The following is an 18,072-nucleotide window of genomic DNA, read 5'->3' on the forward strand; positions in this document are numbered from 1 at the left end:
GTAATGATAACGGTGTTAGAGCAGTAACCTTTGCTACGTCAAAAGATTTAATTGTAAAAAGTACAAAATTTCCACACCATGATGTTCATAAATACACTTGGACTTCTCCACATGGGAGCACACACAATCAAATAGATCATGTGTTAGTAGATAACAGAAGGCACACAAATATAATTGATGTGAGGTCTTTCAGAGGAGCAGACTGTGACACTGATCATTATCTGGTGGTAGTGGCTTTCAGTAAGTAGACGAACTAAACAAAATTTCGACACAGAAAGATTTGATTTGAAAAAAATTAAGTGAGGGAGAGGTGAAGGAACAATATCAAGTTGAAATTTTGAATAGGTTTCAAATTTTAGAGACAAATGAAGATAATGAAAGTGTGGACATCAACAGGGAGTGGGGAAATGTCAGAAACTGCATAAAAATTTCAGCCAAAAAGAAACTTGGATACTACAGGAGAAAGCAAAATAAACCGTGGTTTGATGAAGAATGTTCCAAATTAATAGATCGAAGGAAGCAAACAAAATTTCAATGGTTGCAGGACCCAAACAAAACAAATGCAGATAATCTATGTTACGTGAGACTAGTAGAACCGTTAGAAATAAGAAAAGGGAATACCTGAAGGGCAAAATTGCTGAACTTGAGACAAATAATAAGGAAAAAAATATCAGAGACCTGTACAGAGGCATTAATAACTTTAAGAAAGGATATCAACCCCAGACCAATTTGCTTGCAGATCCAATAAAAACTGTGAATAGGTAGAAAAATTTCTTTAGCGAGCTCTTAAATGTTCATAAGACTGGTGATATTAGACAGATTAAAATACATACAGCTGAACTGTTGGTGCCAGAACCTAGTTTAGATGAAGTTGAACTGAAAATTAAAGTATACAAAACAATAATCTTGCCTGTTGTTTTGTATGGGTGCGAAACATGGTCTCTCACTCAGAGGGAGGAACACAGATTGCAGGTGTTTGAGAATAGGGTGTTGAGGAGGATATTTGGGCCTAAGAGGGAAGACGATGGGGCGTGGAGGAAACTGCATAATGATGAGCTTAAAAATCTGTACTCCTCCCCCAGTATTGTCAGGGTGATTAAGTCGAGAAGAATGAGATGGGCTGGGCATGTAGCGTGCATGGATGGTACAAGAGGTGTGTACCGGGTATTGGTTGGGAAACCTGAAGGGAAGAGACCGCTGGGGAGACCTAGACGTAGATGGGAGGATAATCTCAGGCGGGATCTATGGGAGATGAATGAAACTGGATTTTGTTGGCGTAGGACAGTGTCCGGTGGAGGGCTTTGGTTAATTCGGTGATGAACCTTCGTGTTCGGTAAGCCATCTACTTACTTAGTTAGGTAACTCTATGAATTTAAAGGCCATATTTATGTGCCAATCTTTGAACTGGAATCTGTGACCATCAAAATATGCATTATTGACAACCAAAAGTCACCTTCTTATTGTGTTCATCTAATCCTGTACAACATTAATTTGGGGACTGCTTTCAATTTTCATTGTACAGTACTTTTTTTTTGTAAAATACATTTCTAAGTAGTAACAATACAGGTAGCCCTTGATTTACACCGGGGATGTGTTCCTGGACGAACCAGTGTAAATTGAAACACTTTTATAATGTAAATCAATGGGAAGTCAATGACATGCGTCCCCAGCACCCAAACATTGACGAGTAATATAATGGCATTATATTTAAAGCTCTGAAATAACATAAATAAAATAAAGGGAATTTAAAAAATATATTTTATACACTTACAATTGACAATTCGTTGGTCCCGCGATTCTTTCATGTGATTGATGTGTACAGTCATTTCTGCTGTTATGCGATAGTTGCATTCATGTAAGATGCCGACCTATAGAAAATCGCGTAGTAAAAATAACCCCGGTACCTCAGCAGAGATTAATTAATGCTGTATTCCCACTTATGCCTTTGAAGTGGCTGCATTAGTATACCTCACATTTTATGTGAATTTTTTCCTTTGTACTTTCCTTAATCACCTTAAACATCATGAAGTAAAAAGTATTAATCATTGTGTTACATACTAGTAATTTCAACATTCCCTATTTAGTTTCTCTTGACAAAGGTAGTAATGTACTTCTGCTCAGCTCTGCACTGCATATACTTTTGTCTTTTAACAACTTCATTGTCCTTTCATTTGTATTTTCAAGACCTATACAGAAGAAACTGTATTTTATTCTACACAGAAATGTTTGTTATTGTAATTATATCTATGAATTTTTCTTCTTAAGCTCTTCAAAACTCATAGGCCTAGCAGAGCATGTTAATATTGTTTCATTGAGCAAGTAGAAAACGGCATATCTTTTACATTATCTCGAATATCAAAAAGAATTTCCCTTTGTCCAATACAGAATTAGGTGGGGGTAGCAGGTGTAATGACAGGAAACAAAACATTACAAACTGTTGATTATTTTATTACAGTTTTTACAGAATTTGATTTCACTTTTCATCTGGTTTGCTGAATACCAGGGTGTAGCCGCACTTCCCACAGTAATGCCGGTCTGCCATGGCAGCCATGAAGACGCCAGCACCACACTGTTCAGATGGGCACTCCCGTCGTAGACGATGGATCTTTCCATTTTCATCCACCTAAACAAGGTAACATGATGTCAACTATACTGGAAATCAGCTATTTTTTAATACAGAAAATACCAAAAACGTTACATACCACAATACCAACAGAACCCTCATTTTATCACATTAGGAAACACAACATTTGTAAATTGTAATGGGAAATCCCTATTACAAAATGTGTAGCATCAAGAGATTAATATCATAGCCAGTGGGGTATGTAAAGTAAGAACATTACACTGGAAAACATGGGCAGTCTAAGTGGGATTACATTTTTCCACTCGTTACCTTGTAGTACTTGAGTACTGCAAGCTTGACCTTCTTCTTTTTGTGTTTGATTTTCTTGGGAGTTGAGTAATTCTTCTTCTTGCGCTTCTTTGCTCCTCCCCTCAGGCGTAGAACTAGGTGAAGTGTAGATTCCTTTTGAATATTATAATCAGATAATGTTCGACCATCTTCAAGTTGTTTTCCAGCAAAAATCAGGCGCTGCTGATCAGGGGGGATACCTAAATAAATGTACAGAGCATTAGTAACAAATACAAGATAAGAAGCAGATCAAGAAAGATCCTAACAACCTAACAATGGCTGGTATCTCTCATTTCTAACATCATCTAAAAGTCTAATGTCAATACCATATCAAATTTCTGGATATATTGTATGTTATATGCAACATCTATGGTATCTTCTGCAGATACATATATCCTCAACAAAACTTGCTAATGATGTAAGCATATTGTCAAGTGTCGGTCTTTTTCACCTATCTGAAGTTACTGTATAGCATTCTGCGAACATTTCACGAACACTATGAGATGAAGTAATTAACAAACAAAGAACTGAACTAGTTTATTGAGAGTTCTATAAAATTTGGCCTATGAAATAATACCTTTAGGGAGATCAAATTTGTAACATGATCATTGTTTTTTAATAGACTTCATGAGAATTGTTTATCCCCCTCATTTTATATTCAGATACACAGGATATATCACATTATTTTCCTTAAAATATATAAACCTGCCTTCCTTGTCTTGAATCTTGGCTTTCACATTTTCAATAGTATCAGATGCCTCAACCTCTAGGGTGATGGTTTTCCCAGTAAGTGTCTTCACAAAGATCTGCATTTTGGTGCCCACTCAACTTCCCCTGAAAAAAAATTAAATGCTGATAACAATTCTTAACTTTTCCCTTTAACACAATAGGAAGACAGTAGTAAAAAATGAACAGTGTAAACATTATTTGATCAAATACTGCCAGTCCTGATCTTACTCACAGTTTCAGTTATATCATTGCTAACAACTGTAGCTATCTTTATGGACATTGCAACAGACATCATTGCCTAAATGAGAAGTACCATTAATTATTTCAATCTGGCACGTGAATTCAAAGTGATCCATTTTTTATTAAACTTTGGAAACAGTTAAACCATTATGCACATTTAACTAACACCACTAGCAATTAGATACTTTGGCTAGACTTTTTCACAAAATTCTCCAATATAAAAGTCCATCAAAATTAGTCTGTCCTCGAGACAGACTGATAGAACAAATTTAACAGATGCTCTGTTGGGTTATGAACACAAGAATACACTGATTTTGCATATCAGAAATACTGAACAGAGATAATGACCTACAGTGATGCAGTTTGTTAGTGATGAACTACATCAAGCTGGGAATGAATGATATATAACTATTATCATTATAAAATAACATGTTATAGGAGAAAAAATTATATTTTTCATAAGAAATATGAACTGAACAGGGAAAATTCCTTCAAAATTATGTGGTATTACAAAGTGTAATCCCCACCGATATTCTCCATCAGCCAAACACTAGGAAAGGAATAAAAGACAAAATGCTAATATTTCAATTTTATTTTTCCTTTATCTTCATTTCACAAGCAATACAGAAGATGTACATGACAATGAACATTATTTCAACATTTTAAGTCCAGTACTTTGTACAGGCAAAAATATCATACAAGCAACACTGCATTAATACAGCCATCATTTTCTGGATTGTTGGTAACCTGTGCATACTTTCCCCATACCACTTTACCTGCCTGTGTGACAAGACCCAATTCACTGATATTCACTTCAATAATTGTACCTTTAGTAATGACACCAAGAGATGTATACATAGGAGAGCTAGGGTTTTTCTTTACTCCAATGATTGGTAAACAGAATGTTGCTTTAAGTTCTGGATGGGTAACATGTGCCTTCTTAAATCTTAATGCCATTGGCCGGATGAAACGTTCAAACTTTGGTGGTTTGCGTGTAAAACCTTCACCAACAAATGTTACTTTGGTTACCATTCTCTTCCAGGCTTTGCGCCGGGACTTTCCAGTTCGAAGAACTCTGAAGACTTCAGAATCAGCTTGTGCTTTAACTTTAGGAATAGGGACATCCCATTTTCCAGCTTTCTCTTTCCTCTTCTGTTTTATCATGTTGGACAATACTTTGGCACGGGACTGAACATCTCGATCCAACAAGTACACAGGCAAAGCTCCCTCAGCTACTTTTTCACTGTTCTTCTTTACTTGTTTTTCCTCATGCATTTTGATCTTCTTCTTCATCTGAATCTTCTCTGATCGGCGCTGCTTATTGAACATTTTGGCTTTCAATCCTCGTAGCTTCTTAGCTTTCTCAGCCCGTTTATGAGGCTCACGAGCCTCTTTCTTCCTTTTGCGTTCATGGTAATCCAGTCGATAGCCATACAGCTTACGGTGGCGCTCAATATATTCATTCTGTGGCATTGTGACTTTGCTACACTATCTGAAAAAAATTAATAAAGTGTCAGCTATTTTTGCCACCACTGCATTGCATTCAGATTTGGGCATATGGGTTAAGAACAAAGAATTATAACAATTAGAAGATATATTACTTACAAAGAATATGTACTTCAGTGACAAATTTGGCTTACCTGGTACAAGAAGATTATCTTCTTTTCATTTAAATTCACATTCTTCTACTCTTTAATGGCCAGACGAATTAAACCTGTAACATGCTATGCACAAAACCACCAATACCCAAATCTGAATGACATATTAACTATACAGAAATCATACGAAAAGAATTCAGAAGCGTGTGAATCAAACCTCAGTGTTATAAACTAATTCGCACAATTTCTTGAAAATTGAAATAAAAATAAAACATAAGGGCCTATCATGAAATGTGCTACAACGTGGTACATATGCAACACAAAGCTTAATGCAATCAAAATAAACCATACTTTCATCTCACATACAATAACTACATAATATCACGAAGAACAGCTTATGATAAATCCGGGGAACTTACAGGTCACGTAACATTCTGGCTATTCAAAATCATACAATAAAATACCCACCTTACACGCACACCATGCTAACGAGAAGATTAACTCACCGGAACAGGATATTAACCTTTGAATGGAACCTCTAACCCAGGGATGCGTCAGTTATATAGCCTATAACTCGAGTTTTTAGTGAACAACCCATTTAAAGTATTACATTTATTTTTATCATAGCTTGTAAATTAATCCAAATATTAATCTACATTTATATAATTATAGTTATTTTTACAGGGGGACACAGGAAATGTCACAGAATATCAACAAAGAAAAGAAGCACGAATAATCAGTGGCTTGAACTAACCATGAGTGTGTATGCTATTACAAATAATTTATAACAATTTTCGTTCGAACCTTCTCATTTAGAGCATTAATTTGTTAAGGGACCTCAAATAATTCACTTACATATATTTTATTCAGACGTAACATGTGTATTTACGTATAATGAATTCCATTCGTGGGAAGATGAAACTGTTTGGATAAAGTTGAATACAAATATCTGTGACTGAACGTGTTTTTCTTTGACAATTTTAAAACTTTAACCTGCCATTTTTTGTCATGCTGCTGGGTACCCACAACTGATGGATACATGATATGTGAAAATTATTATACACATAATCATTTTTGCCTTAAAGATGGATCAAGTTCTTCTGAGACACAGATTACTTACGATATAAAGTTTTCAAAATTATTAATTTAATGTTAGTAGTCTTAGTGGATGGTGAGTTGTAGAGTAGTTACCCGTCTTACCGATTAGGTTTCTGTCACGGAGCTGTTGTGTTTGAGTTACACAACTGTGTTTGTGTGTGATGTAAATTACTTTGTGCTGTTTCTTTTCGTCTGTACTTGTTATGTTAATACATAAATTCGTGGCGTAAATAAATTAAATTTAATTTCGCTGTCTTGAAGTTCGAGAGGTAATTCTTATGTTTTCTTGATGTTTCTTTTATTGTAGTGACCAAATCTGCTCGTAACACAAAATGTCATAATAGTTTGTAACCAGTAAGTAATGCGAAGTTATGAAATGTGTGTAAGGTTATATTAATTGTGTGTTTTATTGTCATGCAGGAGCGGTTAAGACATTGAACAAATGAAGTTTCAACACAAATAATGACACCAAAAATGGCCCTTAAACCAGGGCCACTTCTCAATCGCTACAGACATTTCTTCGTAGGGCTGTTTGTCATTTTGTTGCTCTCTATTGCAGTAGTTATAGTAGTTCATTACTTACCAACTGGAGTTTATGAAGGACATGAGAAGGTTTATCAGCAGATTTCATTAGACAATCTTGATAGGGTGCCAGAGGTAGTAATTGCAACAGATGCACCACTTTCTGAAGGAAGGAATCCCCATTGTAGTTACTATGACTGTTTTAATGTGTACCAATGTGGACACACAGGTAGTAATAAAATACAAATATATGTTTATCCCCTAAAAAAGTATGTGGATGGACGAGACATTCCAGTAGGTAGTCAGATGTCACGAGAGTTTTATTTCATCCTTCAGACAATATTAGAGAGCAAATATTACACACCAAATCCAGAAGAAGCATGCATTCTTGTGCCTTCAATTGACACATTAAATCAAAACCGTTTTAGGGTTATGGAGACATCTGCGGCTTTGGCATCTTTACCATAGTAAGTATATTTTAGATTTTATGCTGTGTTAGCTAAACACAACTTTGAAACTCTCGGTGATGTCTTGAGTACACATATTTTGTTTTTTCATTACTAGAGCAGTGCTCAAAATTCACAACTTGGGCACAAAATAAAAATTGTATGGAAATTGCTTTGTTTGTTCGTCTAGCAGTCCAAAATATCCACAGGCCATATGATGGGAGAACGATCTAACTAGTTTGCCTACGAGGTTCTGCAGTTAGTGAGGAAGCTAAAATTGATTTCTGTGTACATATATTTATTTCCATTCTGTTACGTTGCAGCTTGTTTATGGTTTTTATCCATGTGTTATACTTGCCTGTGTACCTGTTAGATTATTTCCATAATTTTTGTGTATATTGATAAGCAGGAAGCAGATTAAGAATAATTGGCTAGGAGACAATAGATTTTTAAGTTACAGATTCAGATCTTAATGGATGTTGGCACCACAGAAACAAGCATCTTTATCTTATAAGGATATTATCTCCATGGTGTAGAGTTCTTGAGAAGTTGTAATTGCTCAGCCAGTCAAGAATCTTCCCCCCCCCCATGGAATCTGAATGTTCATTACAGTGCTGACAAGAGCCCTCCACTGGACCCTATTCTGAGCAAGTTGAATTAAGTCCAAACTATCACTGCATATTACGTTAAAATATTATTATTATTATTATTATTCAAAATTACATCCTGATCTGAAGTTAATATTAATAAAGAAAACTACTTTTAAGAAATCATTTTTCCTTGGAACTCTTTTATAACTCTGCTGTGCCCAGTTTCTACATATGGAAAATACGCATACTCACTAACAATTTTTGGTATTATGCTTTCATACTACATTATATATTAGCAAGGTCCATAATAAGTGTAGAAAAGTAAGTTTACAAGACATCCTAAAAAAAATAGTATCAGTATAGCAAATAGTGAGGTGCACCAGCCAGTTATCCTAATTTTTGTGTCTAAATGTTTGGTCATGTTTATACTAGCTGCTATTTTGTTGTGTTTTATACAGCTGGAGGAATGGGGAAAACCACTTGATATTCAGCATGGTTCCTGGTGCTGTTCCGGACTATAGCACTGTAGTGGAACTGTCATTAGGACATGCCATTGTGGCAGGAGCTGGCTTCTCCTCCTGGACATACAGGCCAGGTTTTGATGTCTCCTTACCAGTCTATAGTCCAGCAGTGATGCAACTTATACCAGACATCTATCACAGGTTTGCAAGGTTGTGAAAATAAGTCATCCATATCTAAAGCATCTGTAATTTTATTGACATGCATCCATTTTGGTATCACTTTTCCATCTTGAATGCCAGCACTACTTACTAAAAACTATGTAGTTAAACTGGATTACAGTGGGTTATTAGGTTATCAGGCAGTATGCTAGTAATTCATTGTTACCAACTGACATTTCAGGTCCTCACTTCACCTAAAACTGGAGACGGTACATTCCTGTGCGGTGTTGGTAACTACCTACAAGACCATGTGGCATCATAGCCCAGAACACTACCATTATAACTCAGAATTCAGATGTGTGCAGTAACTATTGTTGACATTGAAAATGGCACAGTGATGCCGAAGTGCTGTGCAGACATTGACAATGCATCTGTACTGTACTGCAACAATTATTATACACCATGACACAGAAAATATAAAATTATAAAAGTACTTGATAAAATGCTGGAAACAGTGTACTGAAGTGTGCAAATGGTCATTACACTGAAACAGATGGGCATAATTGGTCAGTAATAGTCATCACATGTGTTGTGTCCTCAAGTTGCAGTGGAAGGCAACTATGAATATACTGAATAGGGTTAATAATAATCCGTGGCATAACAGTCCTCTGAGAGCCTAAGCCGACTAGCTGGCTAAGATTTATAAATTGATTGTGCTGCTGCCGTTAGTCATTTATGTTTCCAACTTTTCCTTAGCAGTGTTCAGGAAGGGGTTGAACCAGAAAGTCTTTGAATGTTGACTAAATACTACAAATTTCTCAGTTATGTTATCATGGATTCATTATATTTGTCTGGTTTTATTGTTCCAGGCCATGGTTGGTTGTGTCAAGTCAAATCAATCTGCACCCTGAATATGAGAGAGAACTGTGGCATCTGGCTCAGGATCATTCAGAATTACTTTTGCTGGAAGTGTGTACTGAGGATCGTCAGGGAAACTACAGTTTGAGGTGTCGTGGCAAGGAAGTGTTTCAGTATCCACATGTACTTCAGGTACTTTGAATTTTCTGTGATCTTCTTCTGTGGCTCTCCGGTCTGTATTCGGTCCATGGCCTCTTCAATCCTCCTCTTCCATTTGGTCCTATTGTTAGGTCCATTCTGTCCGATGCTTTGATTGAGGTTTTGAAACCTTGCGACAAACCCCCAACCTGGAGGACCAGGGTACCTGTCTTGGTCTGACCTCTCCCCCTCGACCAATCTGGCTATGGAGGCCCTACCAGTAGCTGTGCTATTGCCAGCATAGATCTTGGGATCACTGAGTACTCAAGCCCCACCACCATGACAAGGTGCAGGTACTATTAAGTGGGGAATTTTTTGTGTCCCATGATTTATGTTTTTATTTTCTTGTGGACCTGACATTTGTGAACAAACTGTATTATACTGTACTGAACCCTTTGTCCTGAAGGTTGGATGTAGGGCTTAGGTCCTTGCACCATAAAACAAAGGTTTGGGTTACAACATTTATATCAAGCTCCAGAATAATGAAGAAGTTCATGATTTGAATAGGATAGTATAACAAAGGATGTTAGAATGTTAGTTAATTGAAACACACAGCTGTTTTGATGTGCAACTCTCTGGGAAAGTGATCATTTAGAAGACTGTTGAAGATATGGGAGGATAATATTAATGTGGATCTTTGGGAAATTGGTTGTGATAATTACAAGTGAAGTTATCTTTGTCAGTATCATGTCCATTGGTGAGAAGTTTATTCTTCTTTGTGTTTGTCTGTTGAAATTCTGACCATTTATAACAATATGAAAACTAAAAACAAAGGAACAAGCTGCAGCTGGACACCGGATAATGTTTTACATGTTTTCAAAATGACAGGATAGTAAAGTACTTGTAGCTGCCCACACTTTCAGTTCTGCTGCTGGGGTTTGCAGCAGTCATTTATTTGTAGAGGTTGGAAAGATATTCTTTATGCATTTGCAGTTGTATTTTAAATAGGAACTTGAGATTTCTTCTTTGCAGCGTTCCAAGTTTTGTTTAGTGATTCGAGGGGCAAGACTTGGACAGCCCACACTGTTGGAAGCTCTTGCAGCTGGCTGCATTCCTATCATTTGTGCAGACTCCATTGTGATGCCCTTCCAAGATGTGCTTGACTGGAAAAGGTAAGGCATAACTGATTATGTTTTTGTTTAGGTAATTTTGCAACTTTTCATTCAGAGATTAATAATATGAAAATGGGTCTCAAAAATAGATTGTGGGAATGTTGATTGGATTCATCTTGCTTAGGATATGGCTCATTGTTGGGCTGTTGTAAAAATTGTAACATGTCTTTAAGGTCTATAAGACTGGGAATTTTGTGAGTGAGTGACTGTTCAACAGGGACTCTGCTCCTTAGATACAGTGAAACTTTCTTCAGATAATCTTGAGTCACACATTTAATGCAGTTAGGTTCCCTTGCTTAAAACAGTAGCAGAGTCTGGAGAAGAAGTCTGCAGTGCTGTGCAAATACAGAAACTGTGTTTATTTACTGACTGCTATCTAAGAAAGAAGTACATTATCAATGAGAATTTATTGGGCATTTTCAAGAGAAGATCTTGAAAACTTGTACAAAGCCAGATTTTCCAAACTAAAAATTTAATTCAATTAACTTTCATCTTGGGTTTGGGGAAAATAAAGATATTTTTATATATTGTCTTTGGGATGTCTGTGAAATTAGCTCTTTATATAAAAGTAATAAATAATAATAGTGTAAAAACTTATATTATGTTGATTTCCTTTATTACTGTTCATGCATGCACATGTAAACCTATTTTACCTTCCTTGGCCTAGCCATTGTTTTATTGGCATGAGACATAAGAGAAAATAGTTAGAAACATAATGCTAACAAATTGACATCAATTAAAAAATCATAAAGTCTGTTAATGCAAGTGGCCTGCACATTTCTGCTGATCAGTCTGAAAAATCATCTTGCCTCAGGCTAGTGTGTGACTATTTTTCAAGCCTTTTTATGGGTATGTATGAATAGAAATTAAAGGTGTTTGAGAATGGGTTGCTGTGATTGATATTGGCTCAAAGGTGCGCAGGGAATGGAATAATTTGCATGACATGCATAAGTTCTGCTTTGACATATTTTTTGGGTTCTTGAACCAAAAAGGATGAAGAAGGTAGGGCAGTGTAGCAGCCATGGAAAAATGAGAGACTATTTGGGTGTCATATGAATGATTGGATGAATTGTATTAAAATGGGTCTGAAGGAAATTAGTTGTTTAGATGACAGTTGGATTAAATGATGATAGTGATGATCCCAGGTTCAGTAACAATGGGATTTGTTCATCATTTGAATAACTGACAGTAGGTAAAAAAAGACCCTACCTCTTGACTGTGGAATTTGTTGTGTGGGTGTGAGAATGTTGGTGCATATTTTACAGTAGAACAGTGAGCAGAGGAGACAGTTTTGTGTATATGTGTGTTTCATTTCAAAACAGAGCAGCTATATTTGTCTCAGAAGATGACTTGGGTAACCTAATGGAAATCTTGGCCATTGTGTCTGATGATCGGATAGCAGAATTACAGAGACAAGGTAGCTGGCTGTATGAGCAGTATCTCTCTTCAATAAAGGCTATCACACTTACTACCCTGAAAATACTCAATGATCGAGTCTTCCCCCAAAATGCCCATACCTACCAGGACTGGAATGTGCTTCCAGAACCAGTGAGTATATTTTACATTCATGTATATCACATTTCTGTCATACTTATTATCCTGCTTATGTTATTGTTTGTGGGTCCTACTAACATTTTATTTTATGCATATACAGTAGGTATTAGACAAGGCAGACCAGCCAGTCACTCAGTTTCATTGAGATGGAGAACAAATGCATAGATAACATCATAGGAACAGACCTAGGCACAGATTGGAAATAAATTTTAAAATGAGCCATGGAAAAGTAATTTCTGAAGATGTGAATTGAATGGAGCTGGACTGGCTTGGAGTTCCACATTGAAATTTTGTAATGGCAATGGCTTTCATAACATCAGGATATTTATTGTATCATACAGAGATAACAATTTTTTTTTGGTCATACTGTAGTATCCAGTTTATTGATTTTTGAGTCATGCTGTAGTTTCTGTGGCACAACTTATATGTAATTTTTTATAAATCGTAAGTTGACTGTAATTGTAATTTGTTAAAGTTGTTTTTATATATTTACAGATGGCTGCCAAGTCACCGCTGTTTTTACAGCTTACAGCCCCGCGTTCGCAAGGCTTCACTGCAGTCATCCTGACATATGATCGTGTAGAAAGCCTATTTTCACTCATTCAGAAACTGGTAAAGGCTCCAAGCCTCAACAAAGTTCTGGTAGTATGGAACAATCAGCGTAAAGCACCACCACACCGTAAGTGGTCATATACCTCAGAAATCTATACAGGAAATGTGTATTGTTGAACAAAAGGTTTTGAATGTTATATTGAAAGAAGCGTACTAAGAATATATTTAACCCTGGAAACATTGAGCTGGAACCATAGAACTTGAACCCTCAATGAGAGTAAACTTTGTGAAGATTAGAGACAGTGGAAATGGGTCAGTAATTGCATATGGTTTTATATCTTATTATGTTTTACAGTTATTTGTATTTGTTTTATAATGTACTTATCCGATTTTTGTATTTTGTAGCATCGATGTGGCCTAAAATTGGTAAACCATTGAAGGTGATCCAGACCAAGGAAAACAAACTCTCAAATCGTTTTTACCCATATGAAGAGATTGAGACAGAGGCCATTCTTACAATTGATGATGATATTGTGATGCTGACAGCTGATGAGCTTGAATTTGGCTATGAGGTGTGTGTGTTTCTGACTAATTATGTAAAAACATTTGGATTGGAAATTTAAACAATTTTATAACCAGCACAATTAAATTAATAATGTGAGAATATAAACTTATTTTTGTAATTAATGGGAAACATTTGTCAAGAATAAACTACAACAAAATAAAGTAAGCCTACAATTTAGTATATCCAAATGGCTACAGGGCCACCAGAGTCTTTCACAGCTGAGATAAAAATGTTAATGTGAACACATTGTAATATTCAAGTAACAGCAGAAGTAATGTAAATTAACTAACCCTCTGGTAACAGAACTGAAATTACAACTTTAAAAACATATAAGCTTGCCATTGAACCAAATTCTGAGATACTTAAATGTATTTCATATCTTCTTCATGTAATTCTCTGTTAATATTATCCTTTCATCTTTTCAGTATGGCAGCCTTCCAAACAGATTTGTCCACCAAATTGTCATACTTGGTACATGTTTCCACCAGCTGGGCAAAATTAACAGTCCACTTTGTATGTGTAATCACAGAATAAAGAAAATTTAAAGTGGCACAGTTACTTACACTGATGTACTCATGTTGTTACCATTTAATATTCCGGACTGAATCCCTTATTGGAAAATTCTGTAGTGCAGTGTGTCTCTAGTTGACTTCCTGGTTACTGAGTAATGGATTTATTGTATTTTGGTGTAGGTTTGGCGAGAATTTCCAGATCGTATAGTAGGATTTCCATCCCGAACTCATGTCTGGGATAATGCTACACAGCGATGGAAGTATGAATCAGAGTGGACCAATCAGATCTCAATGGTACTTACAGGAGCTGCATTTCACCATAAGGCAAGTCTCAGAATATTAGAATTTTGTGGGTTTTTTAAAGAATATACCAACATTGATAATAAAGATTCAAATGTTTTTTATTGTATTTATCTGTTTTCCAAAATGTTTTGGCTTGCACCAAAAGGGGTTTTCTGAGGTACAACTTACTACCACCATGCAATAAAAATAGTGTGTTACTTATTCAACTTCTGTGGTGTAATTTTGAATACAGCATATGAGAATGAACCTGAAATCTGTAGTGACAGTTTTCAGGTTGAACAAATGGTGAAAAAGGACATGGCTGATGGAGTGAGCTTTTTTTTAATAGAATGATTTATGAACTCTTTTTCATTGAAAAAGGATTGATATCGGTAGGGATAAATAGTACACTTCGATGCATTATTGTAAATGGCTACTGTTATAAATTATGATTGCAGTGAGAAATTTGTCTATAAGAGAAAGTTCTCCTCCTTGTCTTGATTATCAGAACATTTTTAAATTCTCTTACCAGTTTCATCTTGAACCAAAAAATTCATTCCTGCATGTGCCTAATTATCTTGGTTTGAGGAATGTATGCAAAAAATGGAATTTTATTAATTGTTATGTTTAGAAATCTTATAAAAGCTGAAACCTGCTTTCACATTTAATGACTCACAAGTTTATGAGTAAGACATCTAAAAATACTTCAACATTTTTAGTATTGGAGCTATCTGTACACTACATCAATGCCAGGAAATATTAAGGAATGGGTGGATGAGCACATGAATTGTGAGGACATTGCAATGAACTTCCTTGTTGCAAATGTCACAAATAAGGCTCCAATTAAGGTGAGTAATTTAATATATAACTTTTGAAAATTTAAAATACACTGACCATAAAACTAAGTGGACAAGATCAATGATTACAAATACAGATGTACAATAAACATTCAAATATTAGCCCAGGCTCCTGTTTTACTATTTTTGTGCTTGTACAGCTGTAGTTTGAATCTGAACTCTATTGTTTATTTAAATAACATTTTGTATAAATTTCTTCTTTCCTCCATTATTAGTATTAAGAATGGGGTTTTAATATATTGTGTGTACTATAATGACTGCAGTAAACAGATAATTTTTACGTATTTTAAATCTGACTAAAATTTTATAGGTTACTCCAAGAAAGAAGTTCAAATGTCCGGAGTGTACCAATACAGAAATGCTGTCGGCAGATTTAAATCACATGATGGAGAGATCACAGTGCATTGACAGGTTTTCTTCTGTCTATGGTTCAATGCCTCTCCAAACTGTGGAGTTCCGTGCAGATCCAGTACTGTATAGAGACAGCTTCCCAGAGAAACTCAAGAGATTTAATGATATAGGAAGTTTATAGGACAGTTTCAATAACACAGTCTTTGCTGAAGATTTTCTGAATTTTTTTAAAAGTTTTTATGCCACAGGTTACATCCAACTAGAGCATACTTTGTTGCTTAACCTTTGTCAGTTGGAAAAAAAGAAATCATTTCTTGTAATACGTATTTGTAATTGGTCTCATGGGACCATATTGTTCTGTCATGTCATGACATTATTAACAGTTCTGTGTAGCCTCAAGAGCAGATCATTGTGGATCTAAAATGCTTTTATGGGCTTCATATAGATACCTTTGTAATTAAATTGTCCACTTCAGTGGCCACTTTGCTTACTAACATCTCCCTGAAGGTCATAAAAGTCTAGAAATATTTATAGCTCTCTTCAAGCAGCAATTTTTCTCCTTTTCTTTTTGCACATAAAATGTCTGAAACAGGCAGAAGTATCTAAAGATGCATCAGAAACACCTGTGCATATCTCCTCATCCCTTCCATAAAATCCACGCTCACTTAGCTTACATATTTAATCAGGATACTGAAATTAGAAACAAATTAGTAATGTAATGCAAATTATTATGTTGTAGAGTGTATTGTCAGTCCTTAAAAATGCAATTTAGTGTGATTCAACTTGAAGAAATTTATCTTCATCTGAGAGTGAGACTGAAGTTAAGATAGGAACAACAGGTTAGGAAAGATATCATACAGAGAGAAGGAAGGCTGTAGAATGACATTGGAGGAGGGGAGGAGTATTCACAGGAAGATGTGTAAACAGAGAGGGCATGGTTATCAGATGACATACTTAAAGTGGAGTCGTCATAGGAAGAGGAAGTGCCAGTGAAAAATGTTTTATGGGTATGGTAATGTGAATGAGTTAATAATGTATGAAACTCTAATGTAATTTTTGTGTTATGGGCCATTGTACATAATATTTTTATCTTAATTTTATACATAGTATATAATATTTGTTACTTAAGTAAATTGTTTTTTCTTTATAAATAATTGTTTATTTTATATGATATTCCTTTGTAGCTGTGGAGATGTTGACATTGGACTTTTGGGTTATACTCCATATGGACATTTATTTTTGTGTTTATATAATTCGTAACACATTATTTCCTCTGTGTCATTATCTTAATATTGCCCCTTACATTGTCATTAATCACTAATCGGCTGAAATGATTGTAAGTCCATGGGTGAGGAGTGCGAAGCAGAACGGGGCTATCATCCGGCTGCAAGGATTTCAGCGCTGCTAGCCAGTCAAAAATAGAGATCGCGGAGGGCGGTGGAGTGAGGGGAAGCTCACTGGTACAGTGTGTATTGGAGCTGCAAGGTTCGCAGCTCCATCTGCTTGTCACAAGTGGAGAGTGAGGGGCAGTTCAATTGTACAGCGTGTATCGGAGCTGCAGTCCCTGCAGCCCGCTTATAGTAACCACGCTTACCCAGTACCACGTGTTTTAGACTGGTTTCTGTATCAAACTGTTTCGTAGTTATTGTTAATGAGTGTTCAATAATTCTGTGTAATGACTATTTTTTGTTTTGGTAATGATAATGAGCAAAGGAAGTATATCATATTCATGGCAAATTACTTTTTCTAAATTGTCTTTGAGTGAAAAAAGTGATGTAAAAAATCATGGCCACCCTCTTCCGTACTTACAAATAGTTTACTCATCATCAAGCACGTATGGGTGTTCTCCTGATGTAAATTTACTTTTCATTTATTTATATTATGTTTTGAAAAACTATTCTGATTTTCCACCCTTGCACAGCACAACCACTGCTCAGACTCGTGATCTGCTACTGCTGCTGTGAAACTATGTACTTACAGGTCAGCAATTCATTATAACCTATTGATAGGTCTAAAGATGGAGACTTATTTCTGTCTAAGGGACCCATTAGATTAGACATTCCTTTGTCTGTTCTTCACTTGATGGGAAGATCCAGTTTCTAAAACATTTTTAAGAATTAACCTAAGATGATTGACAATATCCAAAATAAGTTCAAATTATTGTAATAATTATGTTAAATTTATAGTTTATGTAAAAATTAAGTGTGTCTTGTGTTTTTTCTCGGATGATGTGCTTATTATGTTTATTTTCCGTTGATACATACCAAACCATAATTAACCACGGTTTGTAGAGTGTATAATCAGAAGTTCCCTGCCTAATGTTCAAGGAGTTTGTGACTGTACCGAGAGATGGCTGAGCATAGCTGACGATATTTTCTGCCATCTGCTGGATGAAATTTGAATTTTGTGCGAATTTAACTCTGCAGTAAATTTGACGGGTTCGTGCAATTATTAAGATTTTCTCAGATGACTCCTTT

The 18,072-nt window shown here is 35.7% G+C and overlaps 3 protein-coding genes and 1 long non-coding RNA gene across 9 annotated transcripts; 1 reads left to right on the forward strand and 3 right to left on the reverse strand.

The window, feature by feature from the left end:
* Positions 1–2,432: 2,432 nt before the first annotated feature.
* RpS27A (ribosomal protein S27A) lies at positions 2,433–6,085 on the reverse strand. Its single transcript, XM_022068287.2, has 4 exons — positions 5,947–6,085; positions 3,621–3,745; positions 2,894–3,111; positions 2,433–2,623 (listed from the first exon to the last, which is right to left on the reverse strand). The coding sequence occupies exons 2-4, from the start codon at positions 3,721–3,723 to the stop codon at positions 2,474–2,476; spliced, it is 471 nt and encodes a 156-aa protein (XP_021923979.1). The 5' UTR covers positions 3,724–3,745; positions 5,947–6,085; the 3' UTR covers positions 2,433–2,473.
* On the reverse strand, positions 4,455–6,040 carry Ip259 (NSA2 ribosome biogenesis factor-like IP259). Of its 3 annotated transcripts, none has more exons than XM_087352162.1 (2): positions 5,947–6,040; positions 4,455–5,372 (listed from the first exon to the last, which is right to left on the reverse strand). In XM_087352162.1, the coding sequence occupies exon 2, from the start codon at positions 5,351–5,353 to the stop codon at positions 4,574–4,576; it is 780 nt and encodes a 259-aa protein (XP_087208288.1). In that variant the 5' UTR covers positions 5,354–5,372; positions 5,947–6,040; the 3' UTR covers positions 4,455–4,573. The 3 variants fall into 3 exon arrangements, with proteins under 3 accessions (XP_087208288.1, XP_021923977.1, XP_021923978.1); XM_022068285.2 differs by having other exon boundaries at positions 5,898–5,947; XM_022068286.2 differs by lacking the exon at positions 5,947–6,040 and adding an exon at positions 5,521–5,605.
* Positions 6,086–6,266: 181 nt separating the features above from the next.
* sotv (exostosin glycosyltransferase sotv) lies at positions 6,267–16,740 on the forward strand. Of its 4 annotated transcripts, none has more exons than XM_087352139.1 (11): positions 6,267–6,649; positions 6,997–7,565; positions 8,593–8,796; positions 9,624–9,804; positions 10,783–10,922; positions 12,245–12,470; positions 12,972–13,155; positions 13,434–13,600; positions 14,286–14,429; positions 15,107–15,235; positions 15,555–16,740. In XM_087352139.1, exons 2-11 carry the CDS (start codon positions 7,039–7,041, stop codon positions 15,774–15,776), a joined length of 2,124 nt encoding a protein of 707 aa, XP_087208265.1. In that variant the 5' UTR covers positions 6,267–6,649; positions 6,997–7,038; the 3' UTR covers positions 15,777–16,740. The 4 variants fall into 4 exon arrangements, with proteins under 4 accessions (XP_087208265.1, XP_021923974.1, XP_087208254.1 ...); XM_022068282.2 differs by having other exon boundaries at positions 6,268–6,649; positions 8,593–8,805; XM_087352128.1 differs by having other exon boundaries at positions 6,268–6,629; positions 8,593–8,805.
* On the reverse strand, positions 10,496–17,909 carry LOC110831852 (uncharacterized). The gene is made up of 3 exons (XR_002543730.2): positions 17,860–17,909; positions 17,574–17,694; positions 10,496–10,913 (listed from the first exon to the last, which is right to left on the reverse strand). It is a non-coding gene; the product is annotated as an uncharacterized LOC110831852 (long non-coding RNA).
* Between the last annotated feature and the right edge of the window lie 163 nt (positions 17,910–18,072).

This window comes from Zootermopsis nevadensis, unplaced genomic scaffold, assembly GCF_977971745.1.
Source record: "Zootermopsis nevadensis isolate Lab colony 2312 unplaced genomic scaffold, Znev_1.0 Znev_ptg000002l, whole genome shotgun sequence".
Lineage (NCBI taxonomy): Eukaryota > Metazoa > Arthropoda > Insecta > Blattodea > Termopsidae > Zootermopsis > Zootermopsis nevadensis.